The sequence below is a fragment of the Protopterus annectens genome, chromosome 6.part0 (genome assembly GCF_019279795.1).
Source record: "Protopterus annectens isolate FY-2018-M chromosome 6.part0, PAN1.0, whole genome shotgun sequence".
Classification (NCBI taxonomy): domain Eukaryota; kingdom Metazoa; phylum Chordata; order Ceratodontiformes; family Protopteridae; genus Protopterus; species Protopterus annectens.
In genome coordinates, this window is record NC_056737.1 from 325,624,407 (window position 1) to 325,648,047 (window position 23,641).

Below are 23,641 nucleotides of genomic sequence, written 5' to 3' on the forward strand. Positions count from 1 at the left end.
CGAGGAGTTTGCTAGAAGAACGTAGGGAATTCAAATTTTATAGGGGATTAAGAGATTGGAGAGTATAGAGGTGGTGTTGGGTTGGTAAAATATCTTGCGGGCAATGGTGAGTTAGGAGATTATCAAATGGTTTTGGAATTCAAGCCAGTCTAGCTGCCAAAGATTCAGACAGTAGTGGGTTCTAAAGGGATTGCTAGTGGCAAATCTGGTGATGTTATTATAGGAAGTTGCTAGTTTGTTAAGATTATTTTTCTTTAGGTTAGTATATATAGGTGAGTTGTACAGAAGAGTTGAGATTAGATGGTAGTGAGCAATCTTGGTACTGGCTGTTGGAGTTAGGAAAGGTTTGATTCTATATAAGGAGCCTATTTTTCTGTTGACAGTTTTAATGGTGTTATTTATATGGTAATCAAATGTAAGGTTATTTTCAATGGTAATTCCTAACAGTTTAGTGGTAGAGTCAGGGGATATAATAGTGCCATTATTGGAAGTGACTGAGAAATCTATGGGGGAGGACTTAGTAGTGGGAGTAAAGAGAAGGAGCTTGTTTTTTTTGGCATTAAGAAGGAGGCAGCGTTTTGTAAACCATGTTTCTACATTGTTAAAAACATTTTGAGTAAGAGAATGTAGTTCTGATGCTTCTGATTCTGATGCATACTAGCGTAGAATCTTCTGCATATTGAATGCAGGTGGCTTGAGGAATTGCTACATGGAGGTCATTGATAAATAATGAGAAAAGAAGTGGTCCAAGAATAGAGCCCTGAGGGACTCCGAGGGTGACTGGCAGAAAGGATGAAATTTGATTTTCCCAGAGAACTGCCTGTTGCCTGTTGCTAAGGTAGGATCTGAACCATTTAACAGCCTGAGAGTCAAAGGAAAGGGATTCAAGAATATTGATTAGAAGGGCGTGGTTTACCATGTCAAAAGCTTTTGAGAGGTCAGTAAAGAGTGCAGATGAGAGGATGTTTTTTATTGTGGTTTCTATTGATGGTATCTGTAAAGGATAAAAGGGCAGTTGTGGTATTGTGTGATGACCTAAAGCCATGTTGGCAGTTTGCCATTATGTTATGTTGAGATAAATGATGTAAAAGTTGTTGGTGAATGCATTTTTCCATAATTTTTGCTAAGGGTGATACGAGAGCTATTGGCCGATAGTTAGAGTAGTCATTTGAGTTCCCACCTTTGTGCAGGGGGATAATGTGGGAGATTTTCCAAATGTCTGGAATGGTTCCCTCCTTAATTGTCCTAGTTATAAGGATGGATATAGGATAGGCAATTACTTTGGCTGCTTTTTGGAGATATTGTGATGCTAGCTGGCCGGCAGAAGGAGTACAAGGCTTGAGTTTTTGGATGAATTTATAGATGAGAGTAGTAGAGATGGGTTGCAGTTTGAATGTAGGTAGAGTGCCTGGTATGGTGGTGGGAAGGCTTGAGTTGTCTGGGATTAGTTGACTAGCTAGTGATTGTATGGTCTCAGTGAAGAAAGAATTGAAGGTATTGGCAGTTTGATGTGGGGTATTTGGATCGGCATCAAGTGGGGTGGGTGTTCGAGAGTGCCCTGGGGAAAGGAGTTTATTGATACTAATCAGTTAATTATATTTATGATTTCAGCCTCACTTGAAACACCATGCTTACAATTTAGAAAGCTACATTACTTACTCCAGTGGCCAAAGAAAGCAACCCAGCTTTAGCATCACAATTTACAGAAATCTCCATCCTACCAACACTGACCATAATTCTGGAAAAACACATATACCAACAACTCACCTCCTAGCTGGCAAAATACCACCTAATGAACCATAAGCATCATGGATTCTGGATAGGCAGGAGTACTGTGACAGCACTCAGATGACATTCTAACAAACATGGATGAAGTCATCCTAACCGGGGCCCTGTTTGTTGATCTCACATGATACCAATACAAGGTAGACCATATCGTCCTACTCCCTCACCTAATATATACAGGAATCAGCAGTCAGGTTACAGACGTCTCATAAGGACAGCATTCCTTCTTAAAGTTGGCTCCTTACTTTTTACCAGAACAGCTACACACTCTAGTGTCCAGCAAGGGTCCTTACTAGCTCTCCTACTAATGTTCATCTTCATCAATAAACTTTCAATTAACCTACCATACCTGTAAATGCTACTTTATACCAATAGCAGGGTACTATACTGATCAATCCAAAAACGACTCCCGATGAAGGAAAGGATGCAGAACCATTTAATACCAACTGTGATTTTATTGATATGATTGAGCACTTTCATTTTACTAAATGTAGAATTTCTTCAGAACCAATTAAAATAAAAATATACATTTAAATAACAATTTCAAACAATCAGGTGATAATCCACACCCAATAAAACTGATGCATCAATTAATTACTACTAATTGACATAAATAATTAAATAGCATTAAAATGTTTCAACTTTAAAACAGAATTCACTGAACAAGCATCATTCAGACCAGGCCTATTGATAGCATCCAGTATAAGCTGTCATTTAAGTTCGCAAACATCCAAATGATTATCAGTTATATTTCCCTGTAAATCCTTATTTATTTGTTCAATAACACTAAAAAGAAATGTACATGTTTCAAATTCAGAAATGTGTTTGTATAACGCATTTGTCAATTTTTTATTTTTAATATCCAATACATGTTCATAAATCCGATGTTTAAACTTCCTACACATTTTGCCCACATAATAAGCAGGACAGGCAACACATTCAGCCAAATATACCACATTTTTGTAATCACAGGAAAAATGGCCATGGATTCTATATTCAATGCTTCTAATGGCAAAACTATTACCAGTCTTAATATAGCAGCATTGGGAACAAAACACACATGTAAAGGTCCCTTTCTTTTTACTTTTTGAACCATCCCCAGACTTAATATGGGACTCCAAATCATTTTTAAACATCTTCTCCCTTCTGTACACTGCCCAAGGTTTACTTCCAATGTTTTCTATAAGGCCTGGATCTATAGAAAAAATATTCTAATAGCACCTTTTGAGAAGATGGCCACCCCAGGAAACTATGTCATCAATAAAACACCCCAAGTGCTGACCCACTAGTCAGGGATCTAGGAACAATGTAGACAGTAACCTGGCCTTTGACCAACATGGTAGTAAGGAAATCCTTCTACAATTCTCATCTTATAAGTAACTGCATAGCATCTAGGTCCAGGGAAGTTATTGTACCACTATACCCGGCCCTTATCAGGCCCATCATTGAGTATAATGCCTCCTTCGGTATGGACCTGACCAGAGACATGCAGCAACTGCAACATTCACAAAGCTTCTTAACAAAAAGCATGCAGAGCATCAACACAGTGTCCTATGTGGATCGCCTCAAAGCTCCATCTCTATACTCAGTCTCCTGCAGACTACTGAGAGGTGATCTATGCCTGACATACAAGGCATCCCTGGATCCTGCTCTGATGAACCTCTTTAACATCTGCAAAACAAACAGCACCAGAACTACTAGTTCTAAAGATCTAAATTTTGCTTGCAACATAAATAGGACATGTTGGAGAGACGGATATGTTTCTCAGAGAATTCCATTTCACTGGAACAGGATCCCCATCCTTGTGAAACAAAGTCCCTTCCTAACCCTTTTTGAAGTGTAACTTCAACTATTGAATGGGAAATTGAAAATTTTCTCCTGATCTGGCACCCACGCCTCTGATGGACTGAGGCAGTCAGTAAATCATATCGTAGCCATTAATCACCCCTATATAAACGTCTAAAACATATAACTTGCGGGACACATTTGGGTTGCACAGCTAGGCTTATGAAGGCCCTAGTGGTCTTTAGCCTAGTATACACCTATGAGCCTGTAAGACAAACACAGTGATACAACAGCAAACACAATGATACAACACAAAAATAAACCAAATACATAAAACAGTGTACAGTATACCTGAAAACATTGTGCAGTTTAGTTGACAACAAATAAAATTGTCAAATGATTAAATCAAACCTATATACATGTTTGCCATATTCCACCTCCCAGTAATAGTTAAAAGCAGGATTATCACATATACAAGTCTCTGTATAAATATGTCCCTGTATCTCACTGCAAGGGGCCTTAATGAAATCATAGCAAGAATGCCATGAAGGTATTTGGGATGAAAGAAACAGTTTGGCAGCACTGAAAAGTAAATACCAAGCTTAGTGTGACCAATGAAGAATTTATCATATATAAGATATTTATCTTTTACCAGAAAAGAAGGGATGCAGGAGAATATTTATGCAAATATTACAGAGTTAAGATCATGTTTGATGTGTTTGATTGTGAATTTGGGCATTGTGTGATTCCTTACCCAGACAGAATACTGTTTTTTGCATAAGAAATTACCATATAAGATACAGACAGTTGTGATACAGACATTTCTTCCAGGTTTCCCTACAGCTTTAGTGTCCATAGTGGTTGGACTGATGCCATCATAAGCAAAAATGTGAAAATAAATCTTCCAAAAAAATGAGATTTAAGTTGTATGCACGTGAATCAGATCTCACACTAGAAAAAAGCACAGATGTGAATGTCATGCCATGGCAGGGAATTACCAAGCATGCTCTTAAAATCTGCAGCTCACTACTTTGATGTGTATAAAACTGAGACTGTGCATGAAACAAAAGCCTAAACATCAGTTTCAGGAATGAAAAGGGACAGTGTAAAGCAAATAGTCATGTTTACAGAGTGTATGGAAATGTTGGCCATTATTAGAGAACATATTTTAATAGCAAGAAGTTACAAAAGCAGACAGCTTGATGGATTGAGTGATTGATTTATACTTCTTTGATGAATGGGAGAAGTCCAGCTGGGTAAAACCCATCTACAGCAGAGGTCTGGGGAGAAAAACTCCACATTTAAGTTGCACATGATGTACAGTTATAATTGCAAGGTCAAGACATCTATACACAAACTTATTTACTTGATTTTTAAATATTTAAACATTTTTCTAACATAAACATAACATCTTAGCACAAAAACAAGATATAAATTAAAAAAATGGTTATTATTGAATGGAGAAATGACATACAGTAAAGATGAGTTAGAAGAAGATAGCCATCTTTGGCATAGGTGTTATTTAGGCAAAGTTTTGATGCTATTTAAGGTTTCCATCTGTTTTTTTTTCAGAGTTTTGACACACAATGAGAGTAGAGAGAGCTACCAGCAGTGTTGAATGCCTTACTGATGCATAGTAAAAGTTTATTGCTATAGCGAAGGTCTCTAGTGGGTGAGTAGTACAGTAGAGTATTTTGTAATTGTGAGCATTTGCTTGGAGAGTACAGTAAGTTGTGGGCAATGATTAGTTGTGAGCATGACAATGGATTTGGGAGTTCAAGCAAGTTTAATTGTTTTAATGCAAGGCAATGGTTTGTTTTATAAAGCTGGTTGGTTGAAATTTAGCTATTTTGTAGTAGCAGGAGGCTATATTTGTAAGAATAGAGGAAGCATGTAATAGAGAAGGAAGGAGGTATGTTGTTTCTAAGGTAATCCTTGCTTGATCTGTCAGGTAGTGTTTGGTCCTATAGAAGGAGCTGTGTTTTTGTTGAGTCTTCTTGATGGAATGAAGTATATGGTAATTAAATCTGAAGTTATCATCTATTATGACTCTGAGTAGTTTAATCTGCCTTATGGTTTATATTTTTGTGTTATTACTTGAGGTTATATACAAAATGCGTCCTTCTGGTTAAGGTGTTGTTTTGGAGTAAATAGCGCAAGTTTTTTTTGGCATTAAACAGCAAGTTATTATTTTTTAGCCATATTTCAATGTCAGTGAAAGATTTCTGAGTGATTTCCTGCAATTTTGTTTTGGATGGGGCAGAGCAGATAAAGGTTGAATCATCGGTATGTTGTACAAGAATGGCAAGTGTTATAGCGGTATGAAGTTTATTTATGAAAATATTAAATACAAGGGGGCTGAGTACTGACCCTTGCGGAACACCAGCAGAGTTTCTTCAAAGATTTTTTTAACATTTAGTTGCCTGCTGACAAATGGATAAATAACTGTGAAACCAGAAGAGGGAGAGGTAAGTGAGATCTAGTGTTGCAAGTTCAGAGGGGATCTTTTGATGAGAGAGGAAAGGTCAAGGAAAAGTAAAGAAACAAGGTCACCCTCATTTCTGTATTGGTTTACTATGTTAGTTAACTTGAGGAGGGCAATAGTAATACTGTAGCTGGGCTTGAAACCGTGCTTGGTGTTGGACAGGGGGTTGTAGTTGGTTATATGTTTCATAAGCTAAAAGTGACTACATTTCTAGAGGATTTTAGAGAGGGATGATAGGTTAGCAATAGGTCTTTAGTTTGTTAACTCTGTTGAAGTACTTCCTTTGTGAAGGGGTATAATAATGGATTTTTCCAGATGGATGGGACATAGTTTTCAGTTATTCACTGGTTGATCAGAATGGATGCAGGGAAGGCTAGTGCTTCTGCATCTATTTTGAGTAACTCAGTGGGAATGTTATCAGTAGCTGAGGTCGTTTCTTTTAATTTGGCTAGTAATTTTTTTATGGCTGATGTTGGGATGGGGCTGAAAACTAAAAGACAGTGTGTTGCTTTCGAGAACAGATGGAAGTTGGAGGGGTGAAGTGAGGTGGTCATTGATTAGTGATAGAACTGACTGGATAAAATAAGTGTTGAACTGAGTGGCAATGGTGTCTCTGTTGTTTGAAGTAGAAGGACAGGGTGTAGTGGTATGTCTGGGGTGTTGCAGTTTATTTAGAGAGAACCAAAAAGACTTATGGTTGTTTTGGTGCTTTTTTGAAGATTGCTGTAGTATGATTTCTTGTCAGATTTAACAAGGATCTTGGTATGGCTTCTGAGATATCTAAAATTTTGGTAGGCATGTTGTGTTTTATTCTTATACCATTCTTTCCATTCTTCATCTCTTTGCAGAATGAGCTGTTTGGTCTCATTTGTCAGCCATGCACTGTGTTAGATTTTACCCTTCTTGTCCTAACTGATGCTAAATCCTTTAGTATTTTTAGGAAGGTGTAACTGAAGTGAATATCTGCTTCATCTAGGGGGCATTTCTCTTAATATATTGTAGTTGTAGTGGGACAGGGCTGTGATAAATGTGTATTTGTTTTTATAGATTATTTCTTTGGGTGAACCATGTTGTTGTCTGATTGCATAGGTTGGGAAGTGGTCACTTATAGTATCTGGTAAGAGGATTTTATATTATGACATTTGTTTTTCAATATCCAGTCCAATGTGGACCGCCTGTTTGTGTTTTTGTTGATTCTGGTGGTGGAGCTTATTAGTTGGGTGAAGCCAAATAGGTGAATAGAGTCCTTGGGATTGCTGCTGTTTATGGATTGCCAATCTAAATTTAGGCCAATAAGATGAAGGTTTCCTGGGGGTATGTTGTCAGATATCCAGTGTAGGATATTTTTGGTTGTGGCAATGTTGTTGCCTGGTGGAATGTATACTACGGAGATACATATAGATTTCTTTTGGTTGACTTTGAGGTATGCAATCAGAAGTTAAGCATTGTATTTTGGGATATTTAAATGGTCTGGTGATATTTCTAGGTTGTTTTTATAAATAATAGCAATGCCACCTGCTCTTTTAAAGATGTCTGTCCATTCTGAGTATGTTAAAACCTGGGGGAATAATTTTGTTTTGAGTTATTTCTCATTTTAGGCAGGTTTCAGTGGTAATTAGCAAGGGTGGATAGTAAAAATCTAGACATTCATGGATATCATGAATTTTGTTGTAGATGCTTCTGAGGTTAATGTTGAAAAGAATGAAGTTAGTTTGAATATCTGATGGGAAATCTGTGCCGGGAGCATTGGAAAGTAATGTGTTGGACGTGGTGGGTAGTTGATGTGTGGTTTGGGGGTTAGGATGAATATCTCCACTAAGTTTCAGGATGGAGGTGGGGCAAGTAGAAGTATGGAGCCATTTGTATTTGACTTTCAGTACTGTTGATAATGTGCTATTCCTAACTTTAATACAGCTATAAGAAAACAGATCTGAGCATGTATATTGGTACAGAATAGGAGAGAAAAAGTTTTTTTTTTTAAACAAGAAGCATCTTTATTAAATTATCATGTATTACATAGGCAATCATATATTTATATAAATGAAAACAAACCATATTTACATAATTTTATTTGCAAGCATTATACATTGCAAACCATACTGACATAATTTTAGTTGCAAACATTGTACATCACTTATAATCTAGCCAGTCATTGTCAGTAAAACATTACATAGCTCATTCAAATCCTGCCTTCTTTTAAACCTCATTCCTCCTCTGCATGTTTTGTTCCCATAGTTTCTTTTTTTTCCCTATCCTTTTCTAAAGATCCCAATTCCAGTTGTTTTATCTCTGTAATTATATTCACTACTTCTAGTAGACTTTGATTTCTATTTTCTAGTAACTGCTTTTTTGGCAGCCACCATAATTATACTCAGCAAGGCCTTACTATGTTTATGCAATTCCAATTCTGTATCATATCTAAAAAAAATTATTTCCTATAATTATACCAATTTGCTCACCCAGTATCTCTGACAGAGTAGTCCACAATGAATCTTTAAAGTCTGCCAACTCATTACACCCCCCAGAAAATGTGTTCCCAATTATCTCTTTCTTCCCCATCACACCTTCAACATTTCTGTCTACCTGAGGAAAAATTGTTTGGTGCCTACATGGGGTATAAAAATACCCATGTAAACACTTCCAAGTAAAGATCTTAAATCTTCTAGACTTTGTTGCATATTTGGGAGATATACATATATATCCCATTGTTTCTTTTTGAATTGCTTATCCAGTCTCTCTTTCCAATCCTTTCTAACCACTTCTGATTGAGTCTTATAGATATCATGCAATATTTTATATATGCTGTACTAATTATTCATTTTTCAACACCAATGTCCATTCTAGATTATACTAAAATGTCTACCAGTGCTGGTCTTTTACTTAGGATCCCCCTATTTCTTTCTGTACGTCTATACACTGATATCAATCCTTGATAGGGAAGGCAATCTCTAGCCTGCAGTCCAAACAAATTATTGGCCTTTTCTCATTCTATTACCTTTCCCTCTCTAATTATTTGCTCCCAATTCCTTGGTTCTTTTGCCAGTTTTTTCCAATAAATTCCAGTCCCTTCTCACCTATTGTCTGTATCCCTAATTGCAGTCATCCCTATCTGCAGACCTCCTTTCTCCATTCCAGTGTTGGCTTAGTTCATAGAATACTTTCTGCTACTTCATGAATACAATATTCTACACGGTTATTGTTATTCTCCTTAATGATCCGCATCCAAAATCCCAGTCTCCCCTTGTTTCTTGAGCTTCCCCATGTTTCATCATCATCACTTTCCACTTTGAATTGTAGGCTTCTCCTTGTGCTATTTATAGGACCCTTAACTGTGTAGCTCTGAAATACCTCTTCAAATCAGGTAATTGCAAAACAACTTGGTCTGTTGGAAGAATCAGCATATCCTATTTTATAATTGCTGACTTCCCCTCCCAGATAAAAATTTTCAGCTCTTTATTAATTGCTGTCCACAACATCTCTTTAGTTTGATAACAATATACCTGACCTGTGTATAAAACTAAAGGGACAAAAACATTTTTAACTGCTTGTATCTTGCTGTTTGTATCCATATAACATTGCTTCCAATTTCTCAGTTTTTGTATTATCCTTTGTTTAGTCTCTTCCCGCATATCTGTAGCTGCAACACCAGAATCCTCTTTAATCCATACTCATAAATATTTTGTTTTATCATGTCCCCATAAATATGGATATTGCTGAACCAATTCATGTGTGGGTACATAATTGACAGCTATTGCTTTTGTTTTAGTTTCATTCATTCATTTTATATCTCAAAAAGATTTGAAACTGTCTCAAAATCTTTCACAACACTGAAATGTCCTTTTCTGGTTTATCAGGTATAAAATAGTATGATCTACAAATAGAGGTAGCTTTTCTTGACTACCATATGAATTATATCCTTGAATTTCTGAGTCCCTTATTTTCTTTGCCAATGGTTCTAAATATAATGCTAATAATAAAAGGGAAAGAGTAGCCTGGTTCCTCTGCTCATACAGAAATTATCAGAGAGGAATGCACCTACTTTAACTTTCACCTCTGATCTCTCATATATTCTCCTAATTTACCTTATAATTTTATCAGGGAATGCAAATGTTTCCATTGCCCTGCTCATAAAGTCCCAGCTTTCTCTGTAAAATGCTTTCTCTGCATCATGACCCACCAGCAACATTGGTATTGTTTTACATTCTGCTTCCCTCTGGATCACCAATGTTCTGCTAACGTTGTCAAATGTTTGCCTCCCCTCCCAAAGCCATATTGATCCATATCTATCAATTTTGGTATCATATTTGCCATTCTTTTAGCCATTATAGACATACACATTTTATAATCATGGTTTTGGATTGAAATGGGCCTTTGTGAAGCTGGATCTGATGGGTCTTTACATTCTTTAGATATTACAACCACCACTGCTTTCTTCCAGGATGTTAGCACTTCTCCTCCTCTTAAAATACTGTTAAACAAAACCTTCCATATCTTTATTAGTTTTTCCCCTCCTTTCAAACTTCCAGAGGAATACTATCAATATCTGGGGACTTTCCTGTGGATTGTTCATATAGTATCACCATTATTATCTCATCTCCTCCTATCGTAACTGTTAGTAATCGAGATTCCTCTACCTCTAACCTTGACATATTTAATTCTTCCATAAACATTTCCATTTGTACCTTTTCTTGTATTACATATTTCTCTGCTTTATACAGACTTTCATAAAATTCCAGAAATATTTCTAGTACCTCTAGAAGATCTCTTATCTTCCTTCTTATAGGCTCCCTAAGCTTGGTGACAGCCCTTTCTACTTTCTGTTGACTAACAGCAATCTGTAAAATGGCTTTGTACAGTACCCCTCCTCTTCCTATCAAGATGGGAGTTCCCCAAGGATCAAGTTCTTGGTCCATTACTCTTCAATAGCTTTACTAATCTACTCTACATTTCCTGTCCATAATCATCTCTCGTGCAATATGCAGATGACTTTACAGTCATCAATATTGCTGATACCCAAATCCTTCTTATCCATCAAAAACTGGCTTTCAAAGAATCTGTTAATCCTAAATCCTAAAAAGACTAAACACTTGCTTTTTCTACCAAAAACCCCAAACCACCTCAAATCTACATTCTCTATCTAATCTCTTAACATCACACTTATCACAGCTGAATCAAACACTAAGCTTTTCGGGGTCATAATAGATGACCAGCTCAAATTTGACCTTCACATACATAACTAAATAAAAAAAAACACCAAAAACTTGGTCTTCTTTACAGAAATAAAAAACTCCTGTCAAACAAAGCCAAATCTCCCTCTTCCATGCCTACCTTCTCCCAAGCATACTTTACAGCTCACAAATCCTCACCAATCTTCAAAACTCTCTCTTAGCAAAATTAGAAATGACCTATAATACAGTTGCTAGATTTGCTGCAAATCAAATCTAAGTGTTTTTGGAGCTTTTCTCCCTGGGCCTCCACTGAAAAAAAGGCTATCTCAGCTCAGCCAGACTCATCCTGGTCAACAAATGTAAAATAAAGTAAAATAAATAAAATAAAATCTCACCACTGCCTTTCTCTTAACAGCTTGAACTGGCTAGAATTTCCCCGCCAAGTACTTCTCACTCTCTCAGCTTCAGATCATTCATACCATCCTGTATCTGCCCTCTTTCTGTCCCACCATCTCCTCACTTGTCTCCCTCTACACTCCTTCCAGGACTCTTCGAAGTACAGACCAAAATTTACTTCGAATCCCACAAACCAAAAAGCAAAATAGGACAAAACCTTTATTGCTACTGCCCTGTCCTCTAGTAGAACAAGCTTCCATTGAATATTAAATGTATTAAGCAACCAAAACAATTCAAAACTGCTACCAAAAACATTATAAAAAGCATATGGACCTGCCACTGCACACACCCTCCTTAACCATCTACCTCACCCCTTCAGTTATCAGCTACCTACCTCTTCCTTCTTTTTTCTCACCCTTACTCAACAACTGTAACCCTGAATCCCACTTGTAACTAGCTTAGACTATCTGCTATAACTGTCTACTCAAATATGTTTATTCTGTGTTGCTATGTAGCTACATCCTTAGTGACAGTATTCTTGATAACTTTGTGTAAGTTTGTATATAACCTAGGTACCTTTATATTATTAGTGGTAAATTGTAAATTATGTCCTAACTTCTTTAATACTGTACTGTACTTCTCATATGTGTTAAATGTGGAGCTTTTCTCCCCGGGCCTCTGCTGAAAAAGGTTGACAGCTCAGTTGGACTAACCGAGTCAACAAATGTCAAATAATAAAATAAATAAAGAAAGTCTCTGTACCAGTTGTAACTGGAGTCTATATTATAAACCCGAAAACCCTTTTGAGTGAATACTACAACAGCGACACATATAGCCTGAACCGCAAATACGCCGAAACCCCTAAACCGCAAAATTTAAAATCTCGAATCGTTATAGTCGGCCAACCCCACCGCGCACTACATACTACGTACCCAAACATAATAAATGAACCACATACATACACTAACGAAACCCTACACTAAACCTTACATACATTACTATCTATGCACTTACCTTAACCTGCACCCTAACCCTAAGGTCCATAACTATCACACACTTACCCTACGGAGATTTACCCAAACAAAACAAATAATCTACACACATACACTTAAAACCCTACTTCTAACCCTGCACTAAACCTTACATACATTACCTATCTATAAACTTATCTTAACCTGCACCCTAACCCTATGGTCTGTAACTATCGCACACTTACCTTACGGAGCTATACTGCAGACGGGCCAACCATGACAAATCGACATTTCAACTTTCATGGTTTTGGACGTTCGCTGTTTCCATCGTTCACGCAATATGTGTCGCTCTTTTCAGATTCACTCAAACGGATCTTCGGTCTTCAAATATAGACCCTTGTAATTGCTACAGTTTACATTTTAAAATGGGGAAATGTGTTGGATGGGAACAAATGTAGGATGCCATTTTGTGTATAGGTTCATTTAGAAAAAAAATTATAAAATTATATACAGGGGGAGGAACCCTACTCTTGTTCACCCTGTAGAACATTAACCTGGCCATTGTTTGAAAATGGCTGATGTCATTAAAGGAATAAAGGAGTTTTTCTTTCCAGTGATCAGGTTGTTTGAAAAGGCAGAGATGCATTATGATGAAAGCAATTTGTCAGGGCAAATGTCTAGATTCATAGATTATTACTAAGCTAACAACCCGGGGGGCCTTTCTAAGCCTAGTCAAGTTTTCCAGAAAGAATAGTGATGCCCTGTATCCAAATAGGACACCGAGGGCCAAGCATTTATAAGCTACCTCTCTCCATAAGGGACATGGGTGCCATGCCTGGTGTAAATATTCTATTCCCCATCCACTGGTCTGGGTTGTGCTTAACCTGAGTAATAGACAAAATCAGCTTCACATGGATAGGAAGCCTGTTCCATAGGAGGGTCAGTGTCTGGGACAAATATCTGTCTTTCCAGCATGTTCTGTTAAAGTCACAGACAAAATTCAGGTCCCTAGGCTTTGTGTTTTTGGTACTCTTTGTCTTACGAATATGTGTTTAACACATATTCAGCATTCACAATGCTTGTCATGGGTACTTCTTTAAAGGTTCATCTTTAAGAGGCATTGAATCCATTATCTTGGAAGAGTGTAATTTTTGTGTGTTGTTTTTACTGGTTATGTTAGACAATACAAATAGTTGCATAAGCCTTTATTGGTGTTAGGATTATATAATGGAAGGATACTAGTTATGTAACACAATGTCATTGAGTGATTAATGGCACTTGAATACTGTTGCTTAAGTCAGTTAGGATATTTTAGGTGGATTGGGATGATGTGATCAGGGCAAGCAGAAGCAGAAAAAATAAAAACTTGGCTAGATCTAAATATAAAAAAGTTATTTTGGAATGTGAATGGACTTACCAATCCAGTGAAGACAGTGCAAGTGTTTGCCTGTTTGCCTACTCTTGAAACATTTCACTCCATATACTATGTTTGCAGCAAACCTTACTCCCAAGAGTATTATAACATTTTATAGTCTGGCTTTAAAAGTGTTTTTTTTTCTGAATTTGTACAGATTAGAAAAAGAGTAGAGCCATAGTGATCAAAATAAACAACCATGAAATATTCATACATCATGAAGTTGATAAATATGGAAGATACATTGTGGTCAGACTTCAATGGGGAATTCAGTTGATGATTGTGGCAAATATATATACTCCATTGGAATGAGTACACAAGAACTGTGGGGGGTGACTGGTGGCATTTTTGCATTCAAAGAAGTTGTTATACTTTTGTTGGAAGATTGTAACTTGATTGGGTTTTAAAAAGAAAAGCAAGAAGGCCTAGTGACAGGAAGGTTAGCAAAGAAAGGCAGATTCTTTTCTTCCTACTGTAGAATGATGAGACTTGTAGATATAGTGGATAATAGGTGTGTTCTGGGTCATAGACTTTCTTAAAAAATATTGACTCAATGGCACACATACATATGATAGCAGTGTTTTTACCTTACCAGTCATGATTTCTGAATATATTCCACAACTGGTAACATAGAAGTTGCACAAAATGACACAGATCACCACAGGATGGGAACATTCCAGCATATTCAACCTACATACAATAACTGGAGTTGTGTGTGTGTGTGTGTGTGTGTGTGTGTGTGTGTGTGTGTGTGTGTGTATATATATATATATATATATATATATATATATATATATATATATATATATATATATATCAAGGCATCAAATACACCACTAACTTGTGTATGTTCAGGATCTTTTTGTGAAAGAACCTCTACAAGTATTTTTGTACTATGCAACGCCTAGCTCTTATTTTTCCAGCAGTGCAGGATTCATTTCGGTATTGTCAGGAAAGTGCACTGGTACCTGCAATCATATATAATAGGAGTCTTTAAGACTGGCACAGTATAAGGAACATCTAATAACTCTTCTGTCTTCTGTTTGGGAAGGTAGAATCAGTCTGAACCCTCAGTTGTATTACTTAGGGGCTTTCATCTTGGCCACTCTTCTAATGATAGTGGCCAAAACATCTATACCAAGAAAATGGAAGCAAGAGGCTCCTCCAACAATAACAGAGATTTTAGGAATAAGTGCAGATCTATGATATGGAGGTGAGAGAGACTGGGAAAACTGACATGACTAACCATATGAGTAAGTGAATGTACAATGTGGTGAAAAATGGATAAGGATGAATAAAGAAGGAAGGTTCAACAATGTTTTGGAGGGAAGGATATTGTGACAGCTCCAATTTAACTAGAATCATTTACAGTATCTGCAATGCTGAAGATCTGAAATGCTTGCGATAGCAAGATCAGTACATGTGTAAAATATAATTGACTGAACTTTATTTTGCTGTAGTTGAAGTATAAAAAGGGAGATAAGCAAGGGATAAACATTTAGACATACATTATTTTATAAAATAAGATTAAGCAATAATTAAGCTGGTATCTACTCCAGATTTATTTATCTATTTATTCATTTATGGATATGTTTCCCAGGAAGGTGGACGGGTCTTTGGACCATTTTCATCCATGATTAGAGCACAAAGACAAGAATAAAGCTAAATAAAATTCAACAGCATGCAAGCTTCACAAAGGAAAATATGAAAAAATGCAAAATAAATGAATTAAAAGTTGCATACTTACCATAACTAGGCATAAATACCTGAGTGATTTAATTAATGAAGTTATGAATGAGGTGAAAGGAGGAAGACAGGATAAATATTGGCCAATTTTGGGCAAGGGATTAGATAACTACCAAAGAGCAGATTTAGTATCAACATTTGAGTTAGGTAAAAATAAAGAAAATAAGAATACAACTTACAAAGGAGCTTTCATTACGAAATATAATAGCGACATATACTTAATTAGGGACATTATAACTAAATACTGGGAGATGTTTTCCAGTTATTCAGATTTATAAAACATTATTAAGAGTACCATTACAGTTTGTTTTTAAGAAAGGTTAAAATATTACGAAAATCTTGGAAAATGATAAACATAGGGAAATGTTGAACAATAATAAAAATGAGTTGGTACGTTCAAATGTGGGACCTGTGCCCAATGTTGCTGTACAATGAATCAATTTATTTAGCATCAAGGGACAGATATACAAAGGCAACTTGTTTCGCTAATTGTAATGGTATAGGGGTGATTTATATCACATCATGTAAAAAATGTGATGCCTTCTATGTATTGAAGATGACTCATAAGTTGAATTAAAGAATGTACAAACACCTGTATGAGATTCAGAATAAGAAAGTAAAAAATGCACTTTTTAAACACACGTTAAAATGTATACAGGCTTCTTTCACATTTTTGTCCTTGAAAAGATACAGCAAGACCCTAGGGGGAGGCCATGGGAGACCAGGATAGAATTCAGAGAAGTATATTGGCAGTTAGTTTTGGAGGCCAATAGAACACCTGGACTTAATTGGATCATTGCCCCTGTTTTAAAACTTAGAGCAGCAAGGCTTTAAGTTGCATAGCTTTACATATTAATAAAAATGGAAAATGTTATATAAAGGGCAGCTGAATCATTTCAGTTGAGTTGAATGCTGGATTTTAAAAGCATTTGTGTTATATGTTTTATATGTCACAAGATGGGAGTGTTGGACAATTATAATATTTTATATTATTATGACATATTTCACATAGATTAGTTAAATATGATGATGTTTTAATTCTTTGTGAAATAATTTATGTTTTTATTTGTGCTTTTTTTGGGGAAATGTTAGAGGTTTTAAAAGTTTAAGTAGGTAAAGTAGGTTCAGAATAGGGCGTTTTTAGTTAAATTGAATCATATGCATTGTTAATTAAGTAATTGATTTGAAGGTATGGTAAGATATTTAAAAAGGGATACTTGGGTAAATGTGATTTTATGAAGAAGTCATTTATAATGCACGAAAATGCGGTGATTACTGTTAAAGCACTAGCATGTAACTATATTCGTGGCTGTTCTCTCCTGCTTTTGAACTGCTTGGATATTAGTTGGTATCGTACTCTGCTGCTTCCTGGTGCCTTTTTGTAACTTTAGAGACTGGACAACCTAGCCTTTTTGGTGAAAAAGAAACTAAAAGTTGCTCTAATTTTCTGATTTGTTTTGTCCTGTGAATATAACAACGTAGTTGTCCGTGAACACCCAGGAGATGCAGCATATACTCTCCTTTATTTGAAAAATTTGGAAAGATGACTGGTAAGTGAATGGATTGGTTAATGTTATTTTCAGAAGACACTTTAAGTAAAAAGGAAGGGTTAGTCTGTAAGGAAACTATCCTAATGAAAAATGATGTAAGGAAATTTTGAGGAAAGAGACTGGAGTTCACATATTCTCTTTGCAGAAGTAACGGCTACCAAGAAAACTGTTTTCAGTGACAGGAATTTCAAATCAGATTTAGCTGAAGGTTCAAAAGGCTTCTGCGTTAGAACTTGTAGTACAACTGTCAGATCCTAAGGTGGTGAGGGATCCTTTATTGGAGGCCTTAGAAGAAAAATACCTTTCATTAAAGCTTTACATATATTAGATAAAGCCATGGAAAAATGTTTATTCCCAGTGTGAAAATTGGAAATTGCTGCCAGCTAAAGTATAATTGTAGAGAAGCTAGCACCTTCTTCAAAAAGAGTTGTCAAAAACTGAAGAATCTCAGAGAGTGAGGCAGGGAATGGATCAAGTTCATTATTTAAAGACCAAAGGGAGAATCTTTTCCATTTGCTTTTGTACACATTTTTGGTAGATTCTTTCTGAGAAGCCAAAATAAGGTCACATCTCGGTAAAGAAAAAGCCTGGGCTATCTAACTATTACTGGAAGTGGAGAAAACATGCAGTTAGTTTGAGGGACCAACATAAGTTGGGATGTTGGATCCCTGATGGGTGAGAAAGAAGATCCAGAGTTGGCTCCAGTATCCATTGTGGATAATGAAGAAGAGACCGCAGGAAGGTGAACATTACTTGTGAAGGCCAGAAAGGGGCAATGAGGATTACTGAGCTCTTCAGCTGACTTACTTTCTGTAAAAATTTGGGGATGAGGGGAAGAAGAGGATAAGCATAAAGGAGACCCAAGGGCCAAGCATGGACTACAGCATCTCTCAGTAACTCCCCCTGAGGGGAGATAAGAGCAAAGTACCTGCTGCACTTGTTGAGGGGAGTGGCAAAAAGGTCACCGCAAGGTCGGCCCCAATGCTGTAAGACCATCTCCACCACAGACTAACTGAGAGACTACTCATGAGGCATCAAAATGGATCTGCTTAGTTTGTCCTCTAGCACATTGGTTTTCCCTGGAATGTACCTCACAATTAGAAAGTGGTGTGATGTGATTGTCCATTTCCATACTCTCATGACCTCTGCAAAGGGGATAATATCGAGTTCCTCCTTGTTTGTTGATGTACCAGACTACAGACATGTTGTCTGTCTGAATTGCAATAGTAAATAACCCAAAAACAGGTGTGCCCAACATCGGAGCCAAACCTCATCTAGTAAAAAATAATAAAATCCACGTTGACCCAAGCACAAAGCCACCAGCAGTAAAACAGTAAAATCCAAATTTAGTGCAGTACAAGCTAAGAGTTGAGCGCTTTCGTCCTTCACTAGGACTTCTTCAGAACTGCAGTTCTAGAGTACCATTCCAGCTTTAATAACACAATCAATAAACAACTAATTAAAAAAATTAGCTCAATTAGAATGAGTTATCCAGTCAGTAACTTATCACAGTAAATAATATAAACATATAAAAAAATCCTAAAAGTGAGTTTAAACACACACTAATATTTTCAAAATTGAAATCAATAATTAAACAATAAAGTCAATGAAATATAAAATAAAAATGTTAATCATAATTTTATGGACCTCAACTTAAGCACTGAATTAATAGAAACCAGGTAATTTAAACCGGGTTTTGTAGTAACATCTAGTTTGAGTTACCAGTGCAAGTTAAAGGATGCCTAAATAAGACGTTGTAGTAGTTACTTTTTTCACATCATATAAATTCTCATGAATTCTCTTAGAGAGCTTCCTCTCTGTCTTTCCTATATAATAGGCAAACAGTGGTTACACAGAGCTATATACACTAAACCAGTCAAGTTCAATTGCCTTTTCTAAATGTAACAATTGTTCGACCAGCATTATTTAACTGCGCCTCTGTCTTATCAATAATGTATTGGCAATAATTGCACCTACCACATTTTCTAGTGCCTAACTTGGCCTCCACCTTTTCTAGTCTTTCTTTGATGTTTTTATGCACTTTATAAATAAAAGTGGGTTTGTCTCCCAGGTTCTGATATAGTTCATCATCTGTTTTTAATATAATCCAGTTATGGCTTATGATCTGTTTTACTCAACTGGAGAGACCATCAGAATTAATGGTTATCCACTGATGGAAATTCTCACTGTTTACTTCATTTGGTGACCTAATGCTTTTCATTAAATCTGGTTTCCCCAGAATACACTGGTATCTCTCTTCTCTTTTTTCCACTACCTCTGCCCTCAAAGGGTTAAGGTTAATCAAATCCAACTGGTATCCCCAGTCCAAAAACATTGACACCATTTTATCCAATTCATTTTCAAACAGTTGCCCATTCGAGATCATCCTGGCAGCCCTAATAAACTGACCTTTCACTAGATTTTTCTTGCAATACATGGGATGATAACTATTAAAATGTAAATAACAGTTGGAGAACATCTCCTTCCTGTATGTTAGAAATCAAAACTTCTTGGTCAAAAGACAGGCGAGCATCCAAAAAATGTAGCTATAGACCTCCCTTGGATCCATGCCTTGGGGATGGAACCAGATATGAACTGTCCAGGGCCGAGGTTCCAAGGGGAAGGGATGGATCCAACAAAATCAGAGCTGAACTTATCCCCTTAGATCAGACACTGACATTTCGGCTCCTAGACACATTCTGATCCAAGGGTATTGAAGCAGAACTTGTCAAGGATATATTGGAGTGGAGGAAGAAGCTTTCCTCAGATCTGACACCTGACCTCTCAGAGATTTTGGATCATGGGACTCCAAAACCACTGGATAGATCAGAGAAAGAGAGACAATAGTTTTTGACATGGTAGGCATGCTCACGCATCCGATAGATGGAGCTGGTAGGACCCCCACCTGGATTTGAGCTCTGAAAAAGTTTTGCATCATCCTTGCCACATTCACTTCCGATAAGCTTCTGGAGGACCTAGAGGAAGTAGTGGATGGGGGCTTGAATGCTTCTTTGGAGTCTGAAGCAATTTAGAAGGCAGAATGGGTAAAATTGGCTTAATAGCAAATTCTGGAGTAGCACTCCTGCATGAAGTACCTTGTTTCAGATCCGAGAACCTAGGATCCAAGGGTGGTACTGTAGGACTTATGGTAATAACTGAAACCAAAGCCCTAGGATTCAATGGCTTCAGATCTAGTTGCTGAATCTTTGGATCCAATAGTGTCAGATCCCACATTTTTCTGATTTTTAAAGTAGGCTCCAACAAAGACCTGGGGGACTTCAGAGGGGAGTGTATCCTTTGCTCCAGAGGAGCAGGCTTACTAGATTTAGAGGTGGTTTTAGTCCCTGAAGAAGAGATATTAGGGAAAAGCCCCTTAGAATAACCTTGTTGTGTCTATCTGCTAAGGCTCTTAGATTAAAGGTGGAATAGATCTTAACAAGCAGCATTCAAGTGCCCAGTCCCAAGACAGTACAAGCACTCCTTGTGGACATCCAAATTTGGGATTGTATGCTCACAAGAATTAAAGCCTCTTGGTTTATCTGACATGTCCACAGGGAACAGCAACAAGAATAAACTAAAAGAAAAGATTTTTTTTTTTTAGTATTAATTTAAAGAGAAGGAAAGAAGAATTTAATTACTAATGATAGCAATCTTAAGAAATGCCCTGTAGTGAAAAGGGTAAGCAGATCTACCAACAATGGTAACAAAGAGTTACTATTTAGTGGAAATAGAATGAAATAAGAGGCAGAAAGTCCTAATGTCCAGCAAGAAGAACTAGGAGGCAGGATAGATTAATTAATATAAAGTTAAAGCTAAATCCAAAAGAATTTAAACTCACAAAAAAAGTCTATTAACACTTGAGAGTAGAACCTGCATCTGTTCGTGATGACGGCAAATGAGATCTGAGGTAATAGGGATGGAATAAGGCGTTGTGGGTAAAAGGAAGAGCTCAAAAGCTGGATCTGAATTCTGGAATATGTGGCCAAGTTGGATCTGAACCCATATTTTGAAGAAGAATGAAAAAGACAACATCAGATCTCGCCATAACAATAATAAGAAAATAAAGCAGTAAATAGAATACGCATAAACATAATAATGTCAAGGAATGAAAACCTCAATTTAAGTTTCACTGACAGAGATGCACAAATAAAGTTAAAGGTTGAAGAAATAGCAATAGTTTCTAAGACCAAATATGGATGTAATAATTATAATAACAGAGAAATATATATGAAGATATACAAAATATTTCTAAAAACATTAAGAAACTGCATTACAAATATCTAGAATAGAAGGAATTCTAATAACTGTAATAGCAGAAAAAAGGGGGCAAGCACATACACACACACACACACACACACACACACACACACACACACACACACACACACACACACACACACAGTTCAACATGTACAAAACAGTTAAAAAATACAAGTGGTCACAAAATTGGTTCTTTGTTAATTCTTGTTCAATATGCTATTATTTTTACCTTGTTTTTGTTGATTGTTATTGTTGAGTTTCCTATTTAAAAATAAATGCATAAATAAATAAACTGTAAATACCCACCTTCTAGTAAATGAGTGAGCCTTACCTGAGTATATCATGTACCTCTTTGCCCATTCCCAGCTTTCCTAGAGCATGAGCAGCTGCTTTACGTACAAAAATGTTCCAGTCATTCCACATCACATACGTGAGTTTGTTTGCCAGATCCTGCATAAAACCACATGAATAAGTCATTATTAGTGGCAAACACTAACAGTGTCTGACATTGGACACATAATGTGGCAGGGACTAAAGTACCGTGGAAGTGTATAGATCAGTGGACCATAGCTGTTCTGTGTTCGTGCGCAAATAAAACTTAATGTATTTGAGCAGAAAAAAAACTCCTTGGTAACTATATGCCTTTATTAACAAGCTATTTTACTTGATATTAAGAAGTAGGTCATTGTAAAAGTAATGTCCCCAGACCTTCAACCTAGATGTCTACCCCCCAAAAATCTTTCCAGTCATGCTGACCTGGCTCTCCTTTCCATATGTCACCCACAAGGAGATGGTAGAAGTAGTGGGGTAACTGAAAGACCAAATGCTGGAAGCCCTTTCAGCTTCCTGGAAAGGGCTCCCTTGTAGCGATCAGAGTCACATCTCTACCTGTCTCTGCTATCACTACAGGGTCCAGTGAGGAGGGTGGTCAGGGTGCTATCTGACTTTTCTCTGGGTATTGCATAGGCAGTATGGTGCAGAAGACCTTACCCACCCTATGACCTTCCTTTGTTTGTCTGTATTTAATTTCATTGTCCCCCCCACCACAGTGTGTCAGCACCTACCCTCTCAGTTTTTGTCTTTGTTTTATGTTTGCTTCTACACCTCACTGTCTTGCCATCTGTAGTCTTTCTCTTACATCCTTCTCCATCTTCCCTTCTACAGGAAAAAGAAAAATGGATGATTGCTCCTAAAAAATATACACTTTCTTCCTCTCCCTAGTCTCATTCATACCTTCCCTGTTTCCCTTGTCTATGTTCCTCTGCTTGCTGACCTCTTTTTGTGTTGTCCTATATACTCATTTCCATCCACTCTTTATGGTGTAAAAAAAAAAAGATTTAGACATTGCAGGAGGCCTTTTAATGTGGCTAGTTAGCTATGCCATATTATCATGACACAATACATGTGCATACCCTGATGAATGCCCCTTCTAACTACTTGTCTGTTTTAATTGTCCTAGTCCTATCCTCTTTTGCAAGATTTCCTTTTTGGATGCAGGTTCTGTAATTTCTGATTGTGTTTTTTTTTAATTAGCAATGGAATAGACTGCAAATTTCCACCTAATTATTTGATAATTAACATTGTGCCACATCACACTATAAGCCATACCCATTGAAGGCTTACTGCAATTGTGCTAGGCATGCTTCTGAATCTCAGGGATAGAGATGACATCCTAAACAGGGTCATTATGGGTGAACTAATTGTTTTGCTTGTGTCTTCTTTTTAATATTAAGTGGAAACACCATGGTATATTTGCAAACTGAGCATTTAAGCATAATGTGCTACATAAAAATAAAATACATTACAGTTTAATTATTTTGTTATATAAACTAAGAACAACCCGAAGGAAGCTGTTGCTCTGAAATTCAATATTTTCAATGTTATAATTTTGTTCAGGGTGGGTGGAGTCTGCATGCTCTCTATGTGCCCGTATAGGTTTTCTCTGGGTGCTCTGGCTTCCTCCTACTTCTCAAAGGCATGCAGTATATGGACTGGAGATCTTCTAAACTGCCTGTAGGTATGAGTGTCTTTAGTGTGAGTTAATGTGCATGTATTCTAATTTAGGCTCCAGCAGTGTCAAT

The 23,641-nt window shown here is 36.8% G+C and overlaps 1 protein-coding gene across 1 annotated transcript in view; it reads right to left on the reverse strand.

Moving 5' to 3' along the window:
- HEATR4 (HEAT repeat containing 4) overlaps window positions 1-23,641 on the reverse strand; it is a 390,162-nt gene that overhangs the window by 191,706 nt on the left and 174,815 nt on the right. The window contains exon 10 of the mRNA XM_044074085.1: window positions 21,892-22,010. Coding sequence (XP_043930020.1) covers window positions 21,892-22,010 — 119 coding nt within the window. The remainder of the gene's footprint in view (window positions 1-21,891; window positions 22,011-23,641) is intronic.